A 15,872-nucleotide genomic window follows, 5' to 3' on the forward strand; every position below is an offset into this window, starting at 1 on the left:
ACAACAGTGGCATTTAGAAACCATTTTAATTTATTTTCAGGTCATTCGTTGTCAGACAGAAGCAGCACGGCAAAATGCCATGCTAAAAAATAAGTAAAAATATCAAAATGGCTTGCCTCTTCGTCTTCGGTAGGACCATGGCCCCCAACAAAATGTTTACTACATATGAAGCTGAATGGATTCACCCTGCTGGCGTTACTCTGGTCTTTTGACTTCCGCACAAGTTGATCCATTCTTTACATTTTTTTCCTCCAAATTTTTAGCTTCGGGAAACGTATGAAGAAAACATCCTTCATATGTCTAGTTGTTTCTACAAGCTCCATAGCAGCCATGTTTACTCGCCACGTTTTTTTTTGGAAAGATTACCGGCAGAAAAAAGGAGTAATAACACGAGTTGTATGCGAGGGTGTATCTATGTTGACCCACTTCCCTGTTAAGATATCTACGTCCCGGTCTAAAAATATCATTCGTGCTGTACGCTATTGGGACATAACTCGCTACATAAACCCTGGGCGATAAAACTATAACAATAACTATCATCATATAATTTTTTTCAACATAAATAATAAAAACATTTGATAACAGTTAATGTATATTATCGACTTTTATTACACCAATGTAGTTACACGACCCCAACACCAGGGGGTGCGGATGCAACGTAAATGCTAGCTCTTAGATGGTAGTCGGTACAAGAAGGTGTTGTCTTCATCCAACTGCTAGGGGGGAAATGGATTTAGGATAGTGTAGAGGGGGAAAGCGTTCCGGAGACACTATAAATAAAATAATTTTTTAATAATAATCCTAACAACCAGACTACACAATTCAGCACATCACTTAATTTACTCCGCATTATGTATTTGACGGAAGACAATTTATTGTGCTGGAAAACGACATCATGAAATAAGGCCATTGTGGCAAAAGACATAATGAAAAAATTGTCTTTGTGAAAAAAAGCTTTTTAGCTTGTAAAATCTTGTTCATAATTAGCCTGGTACTCTAGACTCACCGCTGTTCCAGCTACTGAGTCGGGCCACCATTAAGCAGATAAAATTTCCAGGGCGAAGCAAGTCACAGCAAACAGACAGCGAAGTGGACCAATCAGCAATGGGCGGATGTGACGTTAGAAACGCGACGAGGGACTTGCACACGGAAGTAAACATACGAGGAGAGCGGAGTTTATTCAACATGGCTAGCATGAGACAGACTGTTGTCAATGACTCGTGTCGATGTGTTTTTGGTAATTTAAAACTGATTTTACCGTGGATTGGAACATATTCTCGGCTCTCTTGTTTGCCATCTGTGTTGTTGTGGAGACGACTTCCGACGCGGAAGAGTGACGATGCTCGTTAAGAACACGTCACGCAAATAAATGAATCTTATTTGACGATTGATTTTGTACTTGCTCGAGAGGCCGTTAATGAGCTGGGTCCCAGACTATTCTCTCAGTGTTTTAAAAATACAGGGAGAACAGTCTGGCTGTGCCAGGCAAGTTCATGATTACCTTTTTTTTTTTTTTTTTACAACTTAAGGGCCATATTACACAATTTGTCTATCAAAATGGTATTTCAAAATGTTGTTTATATTCATTTAATTTGGAGCCTTTTGAGGTTCCATAATCACCATAGCATGCATCTTTGTTCTGACATTAAAGATTGTTTAAAGCAGCTGTAGCTGTATATATGTTGAAAGTTGTCATTGTAAGCTTGAATTCTGCTTTTCCTTCCTTTCAGCCTATTCCATACTGGCTCTATAAACTCCATGGGCTGAATATCAATTACAACTGTGAAATCTGTGGAAACTACACCTACCGAGGACCCAAAGCCTTTCAACGACACTTTGCGGTAATTCCTGCTCAAGCAATTTTCTTTCACTCTTTTCCTGTTTGTTTTGTTCGAAAGAATTCTGCTCATATATTTCATCACAGCACCCTCCGGAGCCCTACACTTTGTTTAAAAATAAAAGTAGAGAATGGTTGACGTTGAATTGCAAAGCTGGTTTGTCAAAGTAATTTGTAAGGCCTTAACGATAGCGTTGGCCATCGAGCATTGATGGGATCCGGGAGTAACACTCCAATTCTCCCGGAACCGTTTGAATTTTTTTGTTTCGATGCCCTGACCTCTGACTGGAAAAAAAGCTGCCGAACACTACGAAGAAGAAGCCACATGAAGTATGTGTTTGTGCATTGCAACTTGATTTCAATCGTAGACACTGTGCGGCGGCGCTCACAAGTTTGGTTCAACTTCAGAAAGAAAAATGACCAGTCAGTTCAGTGCAACATTTACAACACAGCTATATCATGCATAGGTGGCTGCACGACCAATATGTGCCACTTCATGGAATACAAGTGCTGAGTAGTGTATAGCTAAGCCAGTCCTATAACCAGTCAGAACCAGGTAAATAAAACAATAAATTACGTCTGTCTTCTGCTGCCCCCGCAACCCGACTCCAGATATAGCGGTTGATGAAGGATGGATGGAAGGAATAGTAGGAGAATAAGTCCTATTATTACGTCGGCTGAATGTAGCTATATAAGTATCTTCGTACTTTACGTTGCATGTTGCCGCTGCCATTAAAATCAACAGAATAAAAGCATCTTTAGTTTTACAATTTTTTACTAATAAGGAAATCCTTCTCATTTTGCTGCATCTACATCAAATTATAATCAATAGAAGAATTCATACGAATGCTTCGTCGTAGCTCCCAGCTAAGGCACGTGTACTGTATGTAAAGTCCGTAGCAGCTCACAGCTACCTTACCCCAACCTAGTATTTGTGAGTTTTTCTCGTAGCAATAGTGCGACTAATCTCGACAGATTGGCCACACAAAACATCTTTCTGACATTTTGAAAATGACTAAAAGGTGAGGTTTTTGGACAAAAATGGAGGATAGATTCATTCAGAACAAAATCTGGGATGACGTGAATGCCAAACAGTAAATATTATTAGATCATTTTCTGAACTCGACATCATTGTCATTTCTCCGACTAACCCACCATTTTGGACCGCGCTTTATGAAGAGGATGACTCCCAAGTTGGACCTAATTCGAGACGAGCGAGGGTTAGGACCACTCGCCTGACCCATGAGCAGCTCTGTAGCAAGTCAAAATCAGTGACAAGTGTAGAATATTGTAAATAAGACGTACCCTGTATAATTCATGTGCATTTTTTAAACTGTATAAAGACCTTCTCCTACTAACTGATGTGTATTTTTGTTGTGTTAGGAATGGAGGCATGCCCATGGTATGCGCTGTCTTGGAATCCCCAACACTGCCCACTTTGCTAACGTCACACAGATTGAGGATGCTGTCTCTTGTAAGTCACGTCTTGGAACATACCATAAATGTTTTTGTTTGAATAATTGTTAGGCACTTTCTGTTTATCCTTTAAACTTCATTTCACTTCTCACATATTACTGTGTTCATCTGCTATATGCAGTGCTGGCCAAAAGTATTGGCACCACTGCAATTCTGTCAGATAATGCTCAATTTATCTCAGAAAATGATTGCAATCACAAATACATTGGTAGTAATATCTTCATTTATTTTGCTTGCAATGAAAAACAAGAGAATGGGTGAAAAAAATTAAATCATTATCATTTTACGCAAAACTCCCAAAATGGGCCGGACAAAGGTATTGACACCCTCAGCCTAGTAATTGGTAGCACAACCTTTAGACAAATTAACTCATTCACTCCCAGCCATTTTCACCAGAGCAAGGCCCTTCGCTCCCGGCCGTTTTTCTAGATTTTTCACTGATTTGCAAGGCCCACAGAAAATTCTGTTCTAATGCTATATAAACATGGAACCCACCAAAAGAAAGTTTACTCCCTTCTTTCAGCAGAAAAAAGTAAGTTCATATATTTTTCCATTCTTTAGAAATCAGCATTAGAAAATAGCTTAGTTTGAGCCATTTTCCAATTTCTGATGAAAAAACGGAGAAAATGAGCCTTTTGTAAACGCATACATTTCAAACATAACTTTAACACAGCTGTTTTTTGCATTACCGTATTTTTCGGACTACAAGTCGCACCTGAGTATAAGTCGCACAAGCCATAAAATGCCCAACAAAGTGAAAAAATATATATATAAGTCGCACCGGAGTATAAGTCGCATTTTTGGGAGAAATTTACTTGATAAAATCCAACACATAGAACAGATATGTCATCTTCAAAGGCAATTTAATATAAAAATACAATAGAGAACAACATGCTGAATAAATGTACAGTGTACAGTGCATGAACAACGAAATGCGAATATACTGTCCTCACCAGGACGCTACCGCTCGGTCCTGGCTATATACAGCAAACTCCAAAAAGACAATGCTGGACGTCCGCATAATTTGCTGAATCAATTTGGTCCTCGATAGCAAACAGGTTCGCATCAACGTAAATAAATGATAATTAGGTACTATTACAGCAATAACGTAACAGGTTAGCATGCGTTCGCTAGCATTAGCACACCGTTCAAACAACCACACAACTGGCTCTAAGTGTCCGATCGCGGGTGGAAAACACACAACAACAACAGAAAAGATGATACACGCAGGCGTTGCCTCTGTAGAGATATTTTAAAAGCATAAACAATGAACGTAGGTTCGCAGCCGTCTTTCTCTCTCGCTAACTCGCCCACTCACTCACTCACTCACTCACTCACTCACTCACTCACTCACTCACTCACTCACTCACTCACTCACTCACTCAGAGCTACGTAGCTGTCCGTCTTCTTCTGGCGTGCGAGCGCTCTTCTTCACGTAAACAAGTGCGAGTGCGCTCCCACGTGGGCGTGAAAGCGCCACAAACTAAATGCATCCATTTCAATATAAAAAAAGTCAATAATACAATTGAACATACATTGTCAAAGGCAGAACGCGAACGTGGCCATAGCTATTAAGAGTTATTCAGATAACTATAGCATGCTAACAAGTTTACAAAACCATCAGTCCAAAACACCAAAATAACGTGAAATTATATCATAATGTGTTAATAATTTCACACATAAGTCGCTCCTGAGTATAAGTCGCACCCCCAACCAAAATATGAAAAAAAAAACGCGACTTATAGTCCAAAAAATATGGTAGTTTCATCCCAAACATCTGAATAATGTTTTCCTTTTACAAAATATCATATTGAACAAGACAAATAGATAGCAAAGTAACAATTTGCTTACACATGACTACTGAGAGATGACGCCTGTTGTCGCCGAGATGACGCTGTTGTTGCCGCATCTGCCGTGTAAACTTTTTCCTCATCGTTGTCTGTCTCACAAAGATGGATTATATTTGAATCTCTGCGGGGTCAGCTTGGCGAGCCCGCTGCACGGTGGTCTCAGTCGTTTTGCTCCGTCGTCCAGTGCCTGGCATTCCAGGCGTCTTCTCGGTTGTTTTGTTCGGTCGTCCGCCGCCTGGCATACTGCCGCCAGCGCTCCGACCGTGCTGCCCGGCCTTTCATTGCTGTTGAATCGGGTTGCGGGTGTTTACAAAATGCGCTACTGCCCTCCAGTGGCCAGTTTTATTGCTTTAAAATGGGTTTGGAGCCTTGTTTTTTGTGTATCAGAGAGATGGCAAGCTATAGATTCTTCTTGTTTAAAAAAAAAAAAAAAAAAAAAAAAAAAAAAAAAAACGTTAAAGACGTATAAATACGTTTTTGGGACAATGACGCATTTAAAAATAGAACGTATTTATACGTTTCTGGGAGCAAATGAGTTAACTGCGAACAATCGCTTCCATTATCCATCAATGAGTTTCTTACAATGCTCTGCTGGAATTTTAGACCATTCTTCTTCGGCCAAGTACTCCAGGTCTCTGAGATTTGAAGGGTGCTATTTTCAGATCTTTCCACATTTTTTTCTACGGGATTCAGGTCTGGACTCATTTCTGGCCACTTTACAAGTCTCCAGTGCTTTCTCTCAAACCGTTTTCTATTGCTTTTTGAAGTGTGTTTTGGGTCATTGTCCTGCTGGAAGACCCATGACCTCTGAGAGAGTCCCAGCTTTCTCACACTGGGCCCTACATGATGCTGCAAAATTTGTCGGTAGTCTTTAGACTTCATCATGCAATGCACATGGTCAAGGAGTCCAGTGCCAGAGGCAGCAAAGCAACCCCAAAACATCAGGCAACCTCCGCCATTTTTTACTGTGGGGACGATGTTCTTTTCTTTGAAGGTTTCGTTTTTTTCCCCTGTAAACTCTTATGTTGATGCCTTGTCCCAAAAAGCTCTACTTTTGTCTCATCTGACCAGAGAACATTCTTCCAAAACATTTTTGACTTTATCAGGTAAGTTTTTAGCAAACTCCAGCCTGGCTTTTTTATGTCTCTGGGTCAGAAGTGGGGTCTTCCTAAGTAAATAGTCCCTTTTCATTCAGACGCTGACGGATAGTACGCATTGACACTGTTTTACCTTCAGACATGAGGACAGCTTAAACTTGTTTGGATGTTACTCGAGGTTCTTTATCCACCATCCGTACAATTTTTCGATGAAATCTCTCGTCAATTTTTCTTTTCCGTCCACATCTTTGCATTTATTGTGACACTGCGCACGGTAAACACAGGAACATTCAGGTTTTTGGACATGGACTTAGCCTTGATGAGATTGCCCATGCTTCCTCGCAATTTTGCTTCTCAAGTCCTCAGACAGTTTTTTGGTCTTCTTTCTTTTCTCCATGCTCAATGTGGTGTACACACAAGGACACAGGACAGAGGTTGAGTCAACTTTAACTCATTTGCTCCCAAAAACGGATGAATACGTTCTATTTTTAATTGTTTCAGTCTCCCTAAAACACATTTACGGGGTTTTTTTTCACAAGAGACATCTCTAGGTTCTAATGCAACTTCGCTCCAAAGCACAATGTTCAAAATCCATTTTAAAGCAATAAAACTGGCCACTGGATGGCAGTAGCGCATTTGGTAACAACTCATGTTGGACCATGAAAGGAAGTGAATGAAGACAAATAGTCAGGAAACGGAAGTTGGAAGAAGTAAGAACCGTGAGAAAAATGTGGAGAACGATGTAAAACACAAGGCAAACGATGCTGGAGTAGTGTTTTGGAACGAAAACAACACTAATGTCAAAGAAAGATTAAAAAAAAAAATCTTATCTTGATGGGACAGGCGGTGATGAGGGAAAAGTTTATTCCGTCAGTCGAAACAGCCGCGGCAGCAACAGCATCATCTATCAGTTCAATGCGTGAGAAAAATGTGGAGAACAATGTAAAACACAAGGCAAACGACGCTGGAGGAGTGTTTTGGAAAGAAAACAACACAATCGTCAAAGAAAGATTTAAAAATATCTATCTCCATGAGACAGGCGGTGATGAGGGAAAAGTTTACCCTGCCAGCAGAGACAGCTGCGGCTACAACAGCGTCATCTCTCAGTTCAATAGTTTAGTTATGTGTAAATAAATTGTTACTTTGCTATCAAAAATTGGGTCCGATCACGTCATTTTCAAAGTATCGGAATTGGCAAAAAAATATCGGCTGTGCCTTTTTTTAATATATAGATATTTTAATTAAATCGTTTTCTAATTGTATTTAATGATACAGACATAATATGTTACACTCATCGAGAGGTTTTAGGCTTAAGTTAGGGTTAACAAAAATATCCCGAAAACGGCGGCAATTATTTTATTAAAAAATGTGTCACATTAAAATATTCAACGCAATTAATGCATGTGCTGCACGACCTTTTCACTCATTGTAGCGCTCAATCTGTAATGGCGCCGTTTTACCAATATAGAGAGATTAAAGGCAGCGCAAAATGAATAGAGTGAATTTTGGCAGCCTTTGGAGCCATCCTTTAATAGGCAAAAGCTTTGCAATCCCTCTTCCTATGATTAGATATATCATGGGAAGCAATGTGGGGATGCAAGTTGGCTATTGATCTTTGTCTTAACACCTTAAGTTATTCCCCAAAGCAGAGAAGATATATCCATTGGTAGCACGACGCACAGTCATGGGTCCACTTCCCATCATGCATTTGGGACGGCCACAGTATCATTTACTGAAAGCTCAACAAATACAATGTCTTGTTGTTTATGTTATTTTGTAGAATGAAAACATTATTCAGATGTTTGGGATGTCACAAAAGCAAAAAATACCTGTGTTAAAGTCTGTTATGTTTGAAATGTATGCTTTTACAAAAAGCTCAATTCCTCTGTTTTTTTCATCAGAAATTTGAAAATTGCACAAACTAAGCTATTTTCTAATACCGATTTACAAAGAATGGAAAAAGACATGAACTTTTTTTCCTGCTGAAAGAAGAGTGTTTAATCTTTCTTTTGGTGGATTCCATGTTTATATAGCAATTGAACAGAATTTTCTGTGGGCCTTGCAAAATCAGTCAAAATCCAATAAAACGGCCGGGAGTGAAGGGGGTTGCTCCGGTGAAAATTGCTGGGAGTGAATGATTTAATCTATTTTAAATGGCTGCAAGCGTGATTTAGTTACTGCCACCACCTGTTATGTGCCACAGGTAAGTAACAGGTGCTGTTAATTACACAAATTAGAGAAGCATCATATGATTTTTCAAAGGGTGCCAATACTTTTGTCTGGCCCATTTTTGGAGTTTTGTGTAAAATGATAATTATTTTTTCCCCCATTCTCTTTTGACAAAAAGAGAACCAATTGAAGCTTTGCAGCCGATTGGTTTGCACATGTAGCAAAGCTTCATGGTGCTTCATTTACGCTATGGCGCCCTCAAGTGGTCTAGAACAGGGGTTTTCAACCCAGTCCTCAAGGCACACTGTGGGTCCTGGTTTTTGTTCCAGCCGATCCAGCAGAGACAGTTGAACCAATGAGGCTTCTGCTAAAACAAGCCACACCTGACTGCAATCAACTGATTGCACTTGTAAAACACCAGATTGGGGAAAAAGGGTTGTCATCTTGTTTGGTAAGAATGAAATCCTGCACCCACAGTGTGCCTTAGTGGAATAGGTTGGGAACCCCTGGTCTAGAAGCCCAAGAAGTCAACAGTGTTAAGAATTGAATGGCTATTTGCTTAAAACCCTTTCTTGCCAAATGTGTCACATTTGATACACTTCAAATTTCATGATTTTGAGACTAATTCAGAATTTTGAAATAACTTTGCTAAAAAAAAATGGAAGTAAGTTAACACATGCATCTGCATGTTTCATGAGAAAAAAATGCATTTACCAAAGATTATAGATATTAGAGCGCTTATTACACTTTTTTTTTTCTTTTCAACAAATTTGAAAAAATATTTCACGAAGACCTCATTTTCCAAATTTTGTGACTGACAATTGCTTCATATTGCAGGCATTACAGGGTTAAGACAAAGATATGAATGATGTTAGTAATTTAGTATGTGAACAAAATACAACAAGTGCTAAGGATAATTTGTTATTCATTTTTATTTAGAAATAATAGCGTTCCGACAGTGGCTGGCTTTAAACGGTTTCTTTTTTTGGACAATATTTCACCAGCTTTAGAAAATATTCTTTCACAAGGCACAGATGAAGCTGGGGTGCAGAGTAATGCGAGTGCCAGTTTATATAAATTTGGGTAGGTATTTTTGTGTCTCCCGGTAAACTAATGTATTGTTCATTCTGTCGATGTTTGGTTCAGATAGGTACTTTTGGACCTCCAGGGTTGCATTAGCTAGGGTGTTTGGGGATTAATTAAGTTTTTCTCCCTTACCTTATTGGAAGCAATCAAATCAAAATGTTCCCATACAGGGGAGGATCGCCTTTTTCGCGCAGGTTCCATCACAGCAAGCAACGGACGAGGCTCGAAAATAGATTGCACAAGTTGCACCGTTGCGCACAGGTGTAACAAGTATAGGAGCCCGAAATCCACAAAATGTGAGATAACAGGCGATCGTTATTGCGTTTTCCAACCAATTTTTACCGTAGTCTGTACTGTTTGCAATGCGCGCCAAACGTCGGACCACTTTCGAGGTGCACATGTGGTTCAGCCGGCCGGCGAGGCTTTATATGATACCATTTCTGGGTTTTGCCGAAATGACGCGCGCCTCGATACAAGCTTCGTGGAAACGCCCCTCCCATTCGACACAAGCTTCGGAACCTTGGCCCATTTCGTCCTATCGCTATCTTTTGTGTTTTTTCTAGTGTTGCACCGATACAATTTTTTGGCCCCGATAACGATACCTGGCTGTGCAGTATCGGCCGATACCGATACCACCCCGTTTATATATATATATATATATATATATATATATATCTTTTTTTTTTTTTTTTTTTCCAAAGAGCTACATAATTGGATGTGAAATCATTGCTATCAAGGCTTTGTCAGGCTGTTGCTTACCTTTGCAAAATAGGAAAAAGACTAGTACAAAGTGAATAGTCTACTAAACCCTAGTAGACAATAGTTGAATAAACCTTTGGCTCTCAAAGGCCAAAGTAGTGCTACATTTATGAAATTAATAAAACATGTATAATGCTAGCCCAACAGTAAGAAAGTAAAAATAAATTCATAATAATAAACTCGGAATGAACTGAATAAAGGAATGAACTGAATAAACTTCCCATGGGCTCACCACCTGTGGGAGGGGCCAAAGGGGTCGGGTGCGTAGGGAGTTGGGCGGCAGCCAAAGGCGGGGGCCTTGGCGGTCCGACCCCCAGCTGCTGAAGCTAACTCTTGGGACATGGAATGTCACTTCTTTGGCAGGGAAGGAGCCTGAGCTGGTGTGTGAGGCAGAGAAGTTCCGACTAGATATAGTCGGACTCTCCTCCACACACAGCTTGGGTTCTGGTACCAATCCTCTCGAGAGGGGTTGGACTCTCTTCCACTCTGGAGTTGCCCATGGTGAGAGGCGCCGGGCAGGTGTGGGCATACTTATTGCCCCCCGGCTTGGCGCCTGTACGTTGGGGTTTACCCCGGTAGACGAGAGGGTAGCCTCCCTCCGACTTCGGGTGGGGGGACGGGTTCTAACTGTTGTTTGCGCTTATGCACCGAACAGCAGTTCAGAATACCCACCCTTTTTGGAGTCCTTGGAGGGTGTGCTAGAGAGCACCCCCTCTGGAGACTCCCTCGTTCTACTGGGGGACTTCAACGCTCACGTGGGCAATGACAGTGAGACCTGGAGGGGCGTGATTGGGAGGAACGGCCCCCCCGATCAGAACCCGAGTGGTGTTCTGTTATTGGACTTCTGTGCTCGTCACGGTTTGTCTATAACGAACACCATGTTCAAACATAGGGGTGTCCATATGTGCACTTGGCACCAGGACACCCTAGGCCGCAGTTCGATGATCGACTTCGTAATCGTGTCATCGGACTTGCGGCCGCATGTTTTGGACACTCGAGTGAAGAGAGGGGCGGAGCTGTCAACTGATCACCACCTGGTGGTGTGTTGGCTCCGATGGCGGGGGAAGATGCTGGCTAGACCTGGCAGGCCCAAACGTATTGTGAGGGTCTGCTGGGAACGTCTGGCAGAATCCCCTGTCAGAAAGAGTTTCAACACCCACCTCCGGCAGAACTTCTCCCTTGTCCCGGGAGAGGTGGGGGACATTGAGTCCGAGTGGGCCATGTTCCGCACCTCCATTGTTGAGGCGGCCGATCAGAGCTGTGGCTGTAAGGTGGTTGGTGCCTGTCGTGGCGGCAATCCCCGAACGCGCTGGTGGACACCAGCGGTAAGGGATGCCGTCAAGCTGAAGAAGGAGGCCTATCGGGCCTTTTTGGCCTGTGGGACTCCGGAGGCAGCTGACAGGTACCGGCTGGCCAAGCGGACTGCGGCCTCGGCAGTCGCCGAGGCAAAAACTCGGACATGGGAGGAGTTCGGTGAGGCCATGGAAAACGACTTCCGGACGGCTTCGAGGAAATTCCGGTCCACCATCCGGCGTCTGAGGAGAGGAAAGCAGTGCACTATTAACACTGTGTATAGTGAAGATGGTGTACTGCTGACCTCGACTCGGGACGTCGTGAGTCGGTGGGGAGAATACTTCGAAGCCCTCCTCAATTCCACCGACACGCCTTCCTTTGAGGAAGCAGAGTCTGGGGACTCTGAGGTGGGCTCTTCGATCTCTGGGGTTGAAGTCACTGAGGCGGTTGGCAAGGCCCCGGGGGTGGATGAGATCCGCCCGGAGTTCCTAAAGGCTCTGGATGTTGTAGGGCTGTCATGGCTGACACGCCTCTACAACATCGCGTGGACATCGGGGAGAGTGCCTCTGGATTGGCAGACCGGGGTGGTGGTCCCCCTTTTTGAAAAGGGGGACCGGAGGGTGTGTTCCAATTATAGAGGAATCACACTCCTCAGCCTCCCCGGTAAAGTCTATTCAGGGGTGCTGGAGAGGAGGGTCCGTCGGGAAGTCGAATCTCGGATTCAGGAGGAGCAGTGTGGTTTTCGTCCCGGCCGTGGAACAGTGGACCAGCTTTTCGTCCCGGCCGTGGAACAGTGGACCAGCTCTACACCCTCGGCAGGGTCCTCGAGGGTGCATGGGAGTTCGCCCAACCAGTCTACATGTGTTTTGTGGATTTGGAGAAGGCGTTCGACCATGTGTGTAGGGGAATCCTGTGGAGGGTGCTCCGGGAGTACGGGGTACCGAGCCCCTTGGTAAGGGCTGTTCGGTCCCTGTACGACCGGTGTCAGAGTCTGGTCCGCATTGCCGGCAGTAAGTCGAATTCGTTCCCAGTGAGGGTTGGACTCCGCCAAGGCTGCCCTTTGTCACCGATTTTGTTCATAATTTTTATGGACAGAATTTCTAGGCGCAGCCGAAGCGTTGAGGGGGTCCGGTTTGGTGACCTCAGCATTGAATCTCTGCTTTTTGCAGATGATTTAGTGCTCTTGGCTTCATCAAGCCGTGACCTCCAACTCTCACTGGAGCGGTTCACAGCGGAGTGTGAAGCGGTTGGGATGAAGATCAGCACCTCCAAATCCGAGACCATGGTCCTCAGTCGGAAAAGGGTGGAGTGCCCTCTCCGGGTCGGGGATGAGATCCTGCCCCAAGTGGAGGAGTTCAAGTATCTTGGGGTCTTGTTCACGAGTGACGGTAGGAGGGAGCGGGAGAACGACAGGCGAATCGGTGCGGCGTCTGCAGTAATGCGGACTCTGCACCGGTCCGTAGTGGTGAAGAAGGAGCTGAGCCGAAAGGCAAAGCTCTCGATTTACCAGTCGATCTACGTTCCTACCCTCACCTATGGTCACGAGCTTTGGGTCGTGACCGAAAGAACAAGATCCCGGATACAAGCGGCCGAAATGAGTTTCCTCCGCAGGGTGTCCGGGCTCTCCCTTAGAGATAGGGTGAGAAGCTCGGTCATCCGGGAGGGACTCTGCGTCTAGCCGCTACTCCTCCGCGTAGAGAGGAGCCAGCTGAGGTGGCTCGGGCATCTGGTTCGGATGCCTCCCGGACGCCTCCCTGGAGAGGTGTTCCGGGCATGTCCCACCGGCGGGAGGCCCTGGGGACGACCCAGGACACGCTGGAGAGACTATGTCTCTCGGCTGGCCTGGGAACGCCTTGGGATCCCGCCGGAGGAGCTGGTTGAAGTGGCTGGGGAGAGGGAAGTCTTGGCTTCCCTGTTGGAGCTGCTGCCCCCGCGACCCGACCCCGGAACAAGCGGAAGATAATGGATGGATGGATGGATGAACTGAATAAACCTTTTTAAACCTCTCAAAGGCCAAACAGTGCAACTTTCATGATATTATTGTCACATTCTGCTGCTGGTTAGATTGTGTCTTGTTGCTGGGCTGGTCATGGGGGCTTTCCTGACGTCGCACCTGAATCCAATGCAGGCTCATCAGCGCAGCATTTAAGCACGGGTGATCTCAAAGGTATTTTGCCTTGCTGATCGCCATTTGACATCTCGCACTATAGTCTCGCTACATTTGCTTGTTACGCCCCGCATTGGGTTTTTTTTCTGTTAGTGTGCTGCTCTCGTTTGTAACCCTATACCCTGTGCAGGTGTTTGAATGTTTTTATTTTGGCTTTTTGGCTCGCTTAGTTAACCTTCGAGTTTGTAGTATTGAGCTCCGTCGACCTGCTGTCACGGACTCCTTTTGTTATTTCTTCTATCCCGCGATCGCGTGTTATTTTTTTGTTTGCAATCATTAAGCCCTTGTACATATCCCTTGCTTGTCTGCTTCGAGTTCCCACCTTGTTTCCGCATTTGTGGACGCTAACAATTATAAGTAATAATAATTGACCACAGCATCCCGTCTATAAGCCTCCTTTTTTCGGGAGGGGGGAGTCCCTTATTTCTATTTCTGAAAGGTGGCAACCCTACTTTGGAAACAGTTCCCAAATTACTGTGGCATTTCTTTCAGTGAAACACAATAAAAGTAAAGTAGACGTAGTGAACTGACCAGAGATTGTAGCTCCGGTCCAGCGCCCTTCCTCTGGATACCACTCCTCTCTTGCAGGCTCAAACTCGTTGTGTTCGTTCACATTTCGTCTTCAAATGTTTTATCAGGTTCGAGGTATTGAAATTGGCCAATTTAACTCCACATCTTGAAACTTTCAGGCCGCAAATCTTGCATGCAGTCATTGATTTTAATCGACGGGATTTCTATTTTGAAATACTTCCCGACCGCCACCATTACTCCTGGTTTGTGTTTCCTCCATGTGAAAAAGCTGCCTTGTCATTGGTTAGGAGTGGCTATTGGCCCGCTCTCATTGGTCTGGAGCAGGCCAATAGCGATAGCTGCTTGATGTTCACGTGTCATCACACAACACAGAGACAGAGTGTAGTGAGCGCCAGGAGGAAAAAAAAAAGGCTGCGGTCAAATGTTATAATAAAGGACCGGTAAATGGTATCGGCGCCGTCTTTGTTGGTACTCGCCGATACCAAGACCACCATTTCGGGCTGGATCGGCGCCCCCTACCGATACCAGTATCGGTATCGGTGCATCTTTAGTTTTTTCATTGCAAGCAAAATAAATTAACATATTACTATTGCAATCATTTTCTGGGATAAATTGAGCATTATCTGACAGAATTGCAGGGGTGCCAATAATTTTGGCCAGCAGTTTAAAGTCGGTCAGTGTTTTTACAGAGTTGTGTGGAACACTTTAGTCTCTGCAACTTTTGAATGGTTTCATCATTCATTTTATTGTTATAAGCTTTTTTGTTGTTTTTTTTAACACTAGTGTGGGCCAAACTGAAGTCCCAAAAGGCCTTAGAGCGTTGGCAGCCTGACACAGAGGTAAGAATGGGAAACATTTCACATATATAGTAGTTCTGACAATACTCACTGACTGAGGTTTGTGTTAATCCAGGAAGAGTATGAGGACTCCAGTGGAAATGTAGTCAACAAGAAAACATATGAGGATCTCAAGAGACAAGGATTACTTTAGATTGTTTTTTTCTACGATCCATTTCCCCAATTGCTATTCTGTAATTTAGAGAGTTTAGATCATCACAATAAACATCACACGTTGCCCATTCTAAAATGTTTCACTTATTTTAGCAGTGATTCTCAGTGGTTCAATCATGTGCATGTTGTAAAACGCATTCCGGGTTATGAGCCACATCTATGGCAATTAGAGCTCACGTGGGCCGGACCAGTTTATTTTTGGCCAAAAATGTGAACTCACTCCACTTTGACCGAGGGGGCAAATGAAGGAATGTTTCAATTTCTCAATTTTTTCTAGCACTTGACATAGGGGTGGGCGATATGGCCTTAAACACGTATCACGATAAATTGAGCAGATTTACCTCGATAACGATAAATGACGATAAAGTCGCCCAAGCGGACTGTTATATGATTTGAAAATCTGAATCAGTGCATGAAATACAGATTAACAGTTTCTTGATTTAGTTACCAGCATTCAATTTGATATATTTAACAATTGTACATGCAGTCTAAACTTTAAGTTTATTAAAATGTATTGTAAACAATAAGAATTCAAGTATGAGCATTTATAACAGCGTGTATGGCTTGAACAATGTACATTGTCAAAATCAATATGCC

General features: G+C 43.4%; 1 protein-coding gene across 1 annotated transcript in view; it reads left to right on the plus strand.

Annotated features, from left to right (window-relative positions):
• The window catches only part of sf3a3 (splicing factor 3a, subunit 3), a 37,244-nt gene extending 21,877 nt beyond the window's left edge, over positions 1–15,367 (plus strand). Inside the window, exons 14-17 of the mRNA XM_057824933.1 lie at positions 1,731–1,841; positions 3,221–3,311; positions 15,049–15,104; positions 15,178–15,367. Of these exons, the coding sequence (XP_057680916.1) occupies positions 1,731–1,841; positions 3,221–3,311; positions 15,049–15,104; positions 15,178–15,255 (336 nt within the window). The 3' untranslated portion in view covers positions 15,256–15,367. The remainder of the gene's footprint in view (positions 1–1,730; positions 1,842–3,220; positions 3,312–15,048; positions 15,105–15,177) is intronic.
• The last annotated feature ends 505 nt before the right edge of the window (positions 15,368–15,872 follow it).

Source organism: Corythoichthys intestinalis, chromosome 20 (assembly GCF_030265065.1).
Source record: "Corythoichthys intestinalis isolate RoL2023-P3 chromosome 20, ASM3026506v1, whole genome shotgun sequence".
Lineage (NCBI taxonomy): Eukaryota > Metazoa > Chordata > Actinopteri > Syngnathiformes > Syngnathidae > Corythoichthys > Corythoichthys intestinalis.